General features: G+C 42.1%; 1 protein-coding gene across 1 annotated transcript; it reads right to left on the bottom strand.

Moving 5' to 3' along the window:
* Positions 1 to 484: 484 nt before the first annotated feature.
* Positions 485 to 9,235, bottom strand: AK88_00146 (uncharacterized protein; the record flags this gene model as incomplete). Its single annotated transcript, XM_012477797.1, has 1 exon — positions 485 to 9,235. One exon carries the CDS (start codon positions 9,233 to 9,235, stop codon positions 485 to 487), a length of 8,751 nt encoding a protein of 2,916 aa, XP_012333220.1.
* Positions 9,236 to 9,717: the final 482 nt, after the last annotated feature.

Below are 9,717 nucleotides of genomic sequence, written 5' to 3'. Positions count from 1 at the left end.
TTTTAAGTTTTATTTTTCTTATCCAAGGTGCAATTACACATTGGCATAAACCTTGAACATTCCACAACGTCATACTTTACAGGGCACAGAAAATAAAGGATGCCTCTCCCCCCCAGGTCAGCATACCTCCGCACATAACGGTACAGCATTTCTTTTGAACAAAATGGTAACTTGTCAATTGTTCGAAACGTAATTTTTTTTTTTTTTTTTTTTTTTTGCAGTTTACGGGAACAGGTTAATCGTTAATGAGACGAACGTGTGCACGAAATGGGAAAAAAAAAGAAATAAAAATAAAATAAAAAATGAAATCGAGATAGAGAGACAAAACAAAATGTCTGATTAAAATATAATGTCAACAACTAATCGCTTCCATACTAACGCTTTGGTTAATCGAGGGACAAGGAAAAGGGAAATTTCTGCTCAAATTCATTTGCGGTGATCCACAAACACTGTTGTCATTATTAATTACTTCCATATGCACCCGCTAATTATCGTAAAAATATTCATCATATTGCTTTTCCAAAAAATCGGCATCTTGCCCCTTCCTTCCACGTGTCTGAGGGTTGGCACTACCTCTATGCTGCCCTTCATGGTAGTAACCATCATTCGTAGGAGCGTAAGAATTGTGATGGGAAGTTTTACAGCTTTGTTTTTTTTTGTTTTGTATTTTCCCCCTCTTGTAGCTATCAGGCTGTATGCAGTTCACTTGGTTTATCTCATCTGGACAGTACTGCCTTCTGCATGGGCCTTCCCCTAAATCCTTCTCAATTGAACCTGCGGACGAATCTCTCTCCCCGCTTCCATCACATTCTATTCCGTGACGATTTCTTCCTAATTCACTTTCCATGCTTGTGTAATCTTCCCTGTACATGTTTAAATGTGTGTCATGGTCAGTCGTGTATCCAGCATAATCCCGTTTGCTACTTATGTTCATTTGTTTGTAATTTCTTCTAGCTAAATTTTTCTCCATATCATTTTCCTCATGTGTCAATTTTTTTCTGTGGCCTGCACAAAAGTGTGGGTCTCTTTGGGTATCCTTTTTAAATACCTCATTTGGAGTTCCCACTGAGGATATACTATAACAGCTGCTACCACTCCCCCTGCTGCTGTTTCGCACTTCTGATTTGTTGCTACATTGGGATGGGGGGATATGTCTGGGCTTTCCCCCTTGTGGGTAATCTGCCCTTTTCTTAGATTTTAAATTGACCCTGCATTTTGCATTAGTAGTACCTACCACTTCGCTACTTTCTACGCTGCTGCTTGCAGTGCTCCTACCAGAGGATACCCGCACCATAGAGGAGCTACACCCCTGGGGGGATCTCCCTGGGGCACTATGCACAGAAGAAAGTGACTCGATGGAGCGAATTCTATATCTCCTTACCTTCACGGTAGTCTTTTTCTTAGGGTCCCACCTTTGGCCCAACCCTTCTTTTTCATTTGATCCTTCGTGACCACTCTGCGCTTTGCCGTCCCTACAATCGTGTGTCCTTCCCTCATTTATGTCATGTCCAATGTTGTATGACCTGGCTTTATAATTCCTTTTCCCATATGCAGTTCCACTGCTGCTGTTTCTGAAGTCCGTTTTATGAGCCTGTTTCGTCCTACACTTGAATATAATTCCCTTGGAGCTTTTCTCATCATTCGAGTTTGTACCACTGGAGTAGCTTCCACGTCCGTTGGGAAAGTACCCACTGGGGGCACTCTTCTTGGAGACCTTGGCGAAAAACCCTGATGTGTCATTCAAATTGGATTCCTCATCCTCCGAAAGGATAATTTTTGCTTCTCCCAAGCTGACCCCAAATTTTCCCCCAATTTTTGGTACCCCACTCTTCACATTATAATCGTCTACAACGTATGGAATGGTAGATACTCTAATCACGCCTCGGGGAACTTTTCTTTGTCGTTCCTTTTCCTTTTCATACGATTGCAAAAACCCAGTTATGGGTTTCAAATTAAGTTTGTGGAAATCACTCACTGGGTTGCTCCTAATCTTAAGGGAGTTCTTGCTCCGAAAATAATTCTTGTTCGTCACAGGAATGTATAAATATTCATTTGGTTGAAACTTTGTAAAATATTTGCTCCTCCAATTGGTACATGACCTATGTTTGCACTCTCTCCTATTTTGATAATATTTCTCTTTAATGTTTTCCTTACACCTTTCTATATTCTCGAGTAGCTTGGACCGTTTCCCCCAATTCCACCACCCCAATTTGAAGCAATACCTATCAGTGTCGTAGTTAATGCAAGGGATTGTTTTTTCTCTCTGGCGATTAATAACCGTTTTGATTGAAATTTGTTCCATATTTTTTGCTCCCTTCATTTCTGGCGTCGACTTATGCATCACATTTATGAAGCTGCGTTGGTCTCTGTTCCATTTGCTCTGTTCTTCTTCTCCTTCCTCACATCCTTTGGCTTTGTCTTTGGCTTGGCATCTGGGGATGGGGTTCCCACCAGTTCTCTTCGTTTCATCCCAATTTGGTGAAACTACACGTTGGCCGTGCAGGTTAGACGATTGGGGAATCAATTCTGGGTATCCATCTTCACGTTGTGTGTAAGCAAATGGGGTGTAATTGGATGGCGCATTTTGTAAGGGGAAAACCGCCCTGCTCGCGTTTCCCCTACGAAATGAACCTTTTCTCTGCAAATTGTTACCTGGAGGGGGATCCATTCTTACACTTACGTGAAAGTTCTTTGAATTTCCTAGTAGGGGTGGTTTATCAATCTGGTTACTATTCTGTCTTTCTTCACTTCTGGCATGCCCTAGACTTACCTCCCACGCGGAGTGTTCCTTACCACCTTTATTCTCCTTTTTTCCTTCTTCCGTATGGATATTTGTACTTTTTTTTTTCCCCACCTTATCAGATATTTTCTTCCTTCTTCTGTGTCTTTCCCGGGTTGGTATGCTCTCCCCAGTCACCGGGATTCTCACCCCGACTTTGACGCGGCGTGTTGATTTGTCCCCACTCTCAGTGGATGGCGATATTGCCTCCTTCTTGCTGCTACCCCCGTTGGAGAAGAAAGAGGAATTCAATGTTACATGACCTGCTGTTGCATTTATGCATTCCTTCGCGGGATTCCTTTTTAGGGGGACTCTATTTTGCCCCTCCAACGATCTGTCATAGGAAAGTCCCAAATTGGTCTTTCTTTTCCCCTTTACCTTTTGCTTAAACGTATGACTACTGTGCGGGGTGGATCTCCGTACTTCCCCCCTATCTCTGTACCTAACAGTTATATTTCTGTCTTTATTTTTATTTGTTTCTTTGGAAGAGTCCCTGTCCTGTTGGGGGTATTCCCCCCGAACGCTGTTATCATTGGAGGCGGGGGAATGCCCTATGTGCTGTTGATCCCCGTCCAATCGATGGTCGCTTGGCTTAGTCCAACCGTTGGCGGTATCCCCACAATTTTGGAAAAATGCGTCGCACGTCTCCTCTGCTGGTGTGATGCGTATTCTACATTTATCTCCACCAGTGCCGCTACCTGCCTGTTTGTGGTGCTCTCTAGGGGTGTTGTTTTCCTCTATAGGGTGCAAGTCCCCGCCTGTCGCTGTGCGCTCACTTGAGCTTTTTTCAGTCAGCGCCTCGTCGCTCAACTTTGCCGCACTAAGGGAGGGAACAACTCGCATCGCTTGTTCTCCGTCCACCGTTGACGCGCTGTGCTTTTCATTTTTCAAATTTACGCACAAGTCGGAAAACGCTATCGATTTTTTGCTTTCCCTATTATGGCCATTTAATTTGAAAAAATTGTTGCAAACGCGATCCTTTTGAAACGCGTCCACATGTGCACAATTATTTTTTTTTTCTTTTTTTTCCCCACCGCGAAGCGGATGCACACCACCTATTTGATCATCTTTTTGCGATTTCTTCTGAAAATACGTTTCCACATTTTTATCTTTTCCTTTGACCTCATCACTGTGTGCGTCTTTATTTTTCTTTTCCTCCAAATGGCTGCCACACTTCTGGTAAACCTTGTTGTCGTCTTCCCCCTCGTGTCCATTTTTGCGCCTTACAGTTCTGTTGTGCAGTTCCCCCCCTTGAATTTTTTCCCCGCTAAATTGACTTTTCCCCATCAGACAATTACTAACAATTTTTTCCTCTAAATGAGTTAACTTTTCAAATTCGTTTTCCATCCTCTTCAGCTTGCTTATTTTTTTTTGCTCAAAATATTCCATCTTAAAAATCGCACTTTTTACAATCGCGATGAGTTCTTCATCCTTTTCGCCTCTTTCTATGGCCCTCAAAATGAAGGACATTAATTTCTTCTTTTTTAAGGAAACTCTGCTTAATTTGTTTGTCTCACCCTGTATTCCCCTTTTCAGCACTTTTTTTTTTCTCCTTATTTTGCGGATGACTGCGTGGCTATGTAGAGTTGTTTTTTCGCCTGTACAGTCAGGCGAAGTTTTCGAGACATTCGTGAAGGAGTCTTGTACCACAACATCTTCAACTTCGTCCAACTTGGACGTGAAACTTTTCGGCTCAAACAGTTCGCCCGTATGTAAGTTTCCTACCATGTCACTTTTGTGTATGTCATCGTCCACCACATGTCCAATTGTGTCCGTTGCTCCGCATCCAATATTGCGTTCTTCCTCGGTATCCCCATTCCTGAGAGTAGGGTTTTCCCAGTCACAAGATTTTGAGAGGTAATTTCCCTGTGAGGCGCCACTTCTTCCATTTTGTAATTCGTCTAAATGGTCGACATGTAAGGCGCTCTTTTCTTGCTCCCCAAATTGTTCTTCCTCATATTCATTGTAAATGTCATTTGGGTCACACGTCATGATGTTTCCTTTGTGAGGAGGATCATCCGGCAGGACATTTTCTTCATAGTAGTGTGAGGACGCATTAACATTTTTATCATTTTCACAGGATATGTTTTTTTCTTTGTTTGTACTGACGCACAATTGGGGCTCTTCCCATTGGACATATTCCCCCTCTGGGGTATAACCCTTTTCAATTTCTGCCTCGTCAAAATTATCAACATAATCATTATTGTAATAATTGCTTTCCTTTGATGTGCCTCTAGCGAAGGGCTTCTTATCGTGGTCACTACTTTTACCATTACGCTGGGGAAAAGTACTCCTGTCGACATTACACCTTTCGGTGTGTTCCACCCCATTCGCACACGCTTCCTCACCCACACCTTGATAAAAGTCAGGAAGACTCATTTGAGCCCCCGTCAGGGAGATTCCTCCGTCCGCACTCTCCGCATCACTTCCGGATCGCACTTCACTATCAGTTTTTCTATTTTTTTTTGTTAAAAATCCATCTTTGCCATTTTTGCACATGTCTACACATTCTGAGTGCCTATCACATCGACTCCTCCCGCAGTGTTGCTTAAGCATTATATCTCCCACTCCCCATCCGTTTGAAATAACTTGGCGCAAAAGTACGCTCTGCTCATTCTTGTCATCCCAACTGCGGCCCAAAACATTGTTGTACTCGCGCAGGACTCCTTTTGCAAATTTTATCTTTTGTAAAAGATCCAAATCGTTGTTATCCTCTACACATTTTTTCTGTAGCAAACTCATATGCGATTTTAGCAACTTTTTAAAATGATTATGATAGTTTTTAATGCTTTGGTCCTGTTCTTCTTCGCAGGAATCGCTGACATTGCTCCCTTCTCCTGTCGATTGAGAGCCTGAACTAGCCGCCGTCACGTTTTCATTATCTGCACTATGCGCACTACAGTTTTGTCTTTTTTTTCGCATCCTTGCCATTCCGTTGGAGTTATTTATTCCGTACTTTTTTTTTCCATTTGGAGACACTGCCCTGATTGTTTCTTCGCCTAATGTGCAACTACTCATTAGATCATCGTCGGTAGCTTCACTACTGCAGTAGTGGTTGTCTTTGCTGGTCTCGTTTTTATTCTTTGATGAAAATGAGAATATGCTTTCGTTCGACGAACGCACATGGCTTTCTTCCTCCTCCTGCATCTTTTTAATTTTGTTGTTTCCCCTACCATCACCCTTGCCATACGAAACATGCGTAAGTGCACCAGTTTCAGCTATGCTGGATGGGTCCCCATTTTGCGATTCTTCAAGGCACATAAAATTGTGATTATCATTGTAATTAACGCGCTCTTTGGAAAGCATATATTCCTCCATTCTCTGCGTATTTTCTTCCATGTTCATTTCCTTCCCTATGCTACCTCCATTATGACCTAACCAATGGTTATTTGAATGGAGAGGGTCTAATTCGTTTACACATAAAGCTAAATTGGAGTCCTTTCTTTTGGTAGGGGAACAAATACCTTCTACGCTATTTTCATCCATTTTGCAACCATTTAAGTGAACAGGGTGTTCCACGCAATTTCGTGCTTCTTCCTCTTTTCCTTTGTCAGGTAATTTATTAGTTCCCGTAGTTGCCCTATCGAACATATGATTACTACTCAGGCCGTGCGCGGGAAACGTTCCAGACTTGCCCCTTTTTCCAGAGCAACTGAGATTATTCTTCCCACTTCTTATATTCGACATGGTACATTTTTCTAAGGCTAATTTTCTGGATGCTCTTTTTACCTTCATCTCTACACATGTATAGTCCTTCTTTTTTTTCTGCTTCCCAGCTTGTCCATCTGTTCGAGGTTCTCTATTTTTTCGCACCCTCTCGATGGTTGCGTTTAGATCATGCCGCTTCTCCAGCTTCTCCAACCCTGCTCTGCCCCCGGCGTCGCTCGGCTTTTCCCCGAGGCACTGGTCCACTTGCTCGAACAAGCTCTTCGCTCGACTGTCGATCTTTTTCTTGCCCTTCTTAATATCCGAATTTAAGCTGGAAATGCTTTTCAGGAAATCTCTATTCTGTTCGATATTGTGTAGAACGGATTCGAGCTGGTTGTCGTTTTCCTCGCAAGAGCTATCAGACCCATTCGAGTAAGCCATGCCAAGTATATCACAGGGTAAGAATTTCATTTCCTTCTCCTTATCAATGACAATGGCCCTATCGCATAGGTTCTCCACCTCCATGGTATTGCTGAACGGATCAATACATGATGAGTGCTTCCTTTTTGGGTTCATTCCATTGGCAGGCACAAAATTGAGCATAGGGGTGCTTCGTCTAGCAAAAGGACCATGGTTAGTCCCATCCATTTGGGGGAAATGACGCAAATCCTCATCACTCGGCAAAAAAAGTTTTACTCTACATTTTAAAGAATTATCGTTTTTGCAGTGTGTATGCGATTCGCTAGATTCATATTTCACCGGGGTACAATTTCTGCACGAATTAGGGTCTACCACAAATGTCTCTTCCTTTTTCTCACAACAATTGTGTAGCACATTTTTCCTGGTCTCCCTCACGTCTTTATAACAGTGTTGGTTGAATTTTTCTAAATTGGAATTCCCTCTTGAGTATGCATTGTCTATGCTAGAGTGATCTCTACTTCCAATCATATTTGTTCCCCCCCTTTTGTACAAACCTAATTTAAAGTGGATCTTATCCGGATTATTAATTCCTCTCCTTATCTCCTTTACACGCTGTACACTCCTTGTTAAATGGTTCATCTCCCCTTTCGTGTTGTCCTTCATCTGTGTACTTCTTTGGCATGTTCCCCTATCTGCGTACTTGCCCCCATGTTGTTCTCCCCTTGCAGCCTCCTTGTAATTTCGCCTTATCGTCTTCCCTTCCTTGTTAAAAAAGAATAAATTTTCCTTTTCTAATTGGATTGGTTCACCCGATTCGGATGTGCTACTCCTGCAAAGGTTTAAAACGTTGTTGATTCCGTTTTCAATCCATGCCTGATGGTGTCTACCTTTCGCTCCAAGAATTGCAGACGATTCTAATATGGTAAGGTAATTCCTCAAGCTAGAGACTCTCTTGTTAATTTCTCCCGTCTGTATCTCCAACTTTGTGTAATAATTCAACAGACTTTTAACTACGTATATATTTTCATCCACCTTGTGAAATCCACTTTTTAGATACTCCATTTTTTTATTTGGTTGTACAAAATATTCTGACCTGTTCAGGCCTTTCAGGTAGGCATAAATAAATTCGCTAGCTTTTCTGTACTTCTTGAAATTGCTGGAAATGTATATAATGTTTAGCTCAAACGGGAGGGAGTTCACCCCCGTGGTGCTTCCTCCTAAGGGATGCAATTTGTACAAACTGAACAAATACTTAATTATTAGTGAGTGTTTTTTTTCGCAAGTTAAATGTGCGTATCTTGGGCAATTCGCGTCTTCTCTCCTTTTTAAGAAGAGCTCACAGAATTGGGAGAGGAAAGCTCGTTCAGAGGAGTCCTCCACTTTCAAGCTGTTAACAACGATGATGGTTACTGAGCAGGTGGAAACGGGAGACTTGCTACAAATGGATGATCTGTTACCTACCTCAGAATAGCTTCTTACACCAGACACGTCTAGACCCCTCCCCTGTGCCATCTCCACGTAAAACTCAACAACCTCGTAGGTCACTTCATCGCGAAAACCCTCCACGGACTTACCCCTCCCGCTTCTGCATAGCATTTTACAGATATCCCTTATATTCTCTCCACTTAGGTACACCTTTCTCACAGCACCGGGGTCCCATTCTCCAGTACTTCTCCCCTTCGTGTGCTTCCTTCGGTACTTTTCCCTTTTCCTTCCTTTTAGAAAACTGTCAACATCACAGAGGACATCCGAGTTAACCAGTCGATTCTTTGCCCACTCGGTGTACATCCTACAGGGATCCCTTGTATCCCTCTTTTCTGAAACCTCACCATGGAGACGTTCTTTTTTTTCTTTATATTCATCCCTTTCAGCTTTTAAGGAGTATCCACTGGAGAGGCTAGCATTCCTGTGAGCTTTTCCCTTGCTCCTAACCCAGCCGTGGTCTTCCTTCTCAAATCCGAAACAACTGCCAAGGTCAATGACGTTCCTCTGAGGAAAGACATACCTTTTCAATTTATCATGCACCCTATTTCTGACAATTTCGAAATGGCTAAATGTGATAAGGAGATTACAGTTGCATCTATTTCTATGCACCAAATCGTTCATGAGGTAAAAAAGAATTCCATACGAAGTATTTCCATCCCCTACAGTTAACTTTGTTCCGTCATTCTTCTCATTATTTAAAACAATGAATAAGTTATTCACCCCATCTGTTAATTTCTTTATCCTCCTTTTAAATATATCTTTATAAATCTTCAAATTGGACACCCTCTCTCCATATATTTTGGTCAGAATTAATTCACTTTTTAAAAATTTCTTTTCTTCCTCTCGGTCATTCTCTAATGCTGACGCAGGTAAAAAACGCCCATAGCACTTAACGCTATTCATGGGCGCATGGTTTATTCTTCCCTCGTGAAAAATTAGATTATATGGATATTTGTCCCTATATGTTTAGTGTGGATGCGAACAGCTCCCCATAACAATGAAATACGCCCTTCAGTTCTTCTTATCTTGTTCTCATTCCCAGGAAGGGGTTGCAGCGGGCCTATGTACAGGAAATGGGGAGAATACAAAAAGAAAGTAAAAAAGAAATCATGCAAAAGAGGCGGAAAGACAGGACAGACTTAACAATCTCGCAGATGTAATTCACAGAGCTGAGAACTGTTATGTGCTCAACAAATGCTCTTCACCGTCTGCCACTTCCTTTTCACAGTGAAGCGGCACAGGGGAAAGTATCCCAAGACAACTATATTTGAACAATGTCAGTCGCGACAACAGCTTTTTATGAACGAAACACAAAAACAAAAGAAAAACGCTTTAGTTTTTCATCCTAAAGTGCTGGTTAGCACGGGTGACGTGTGTTTTATTAG

This window comes from Plasmodium fragile, assembly GCF_000956335.1.
Source record: "Plasmodium fragile strain nilgiri unplaced genomic scaffold supercont1.1, whole genome shotgun sequence".
In the NCBI taxonomy this organism is placed as follows: Eukaryota; Apicomplexa; class Aconoidasida; order Haemosporida; family Plasmodiidae; genus Plasmodium; species Plasmodium fragile.
This window is presented reverse-complemented; position numbering and strand designations above follow the sequence as displayed.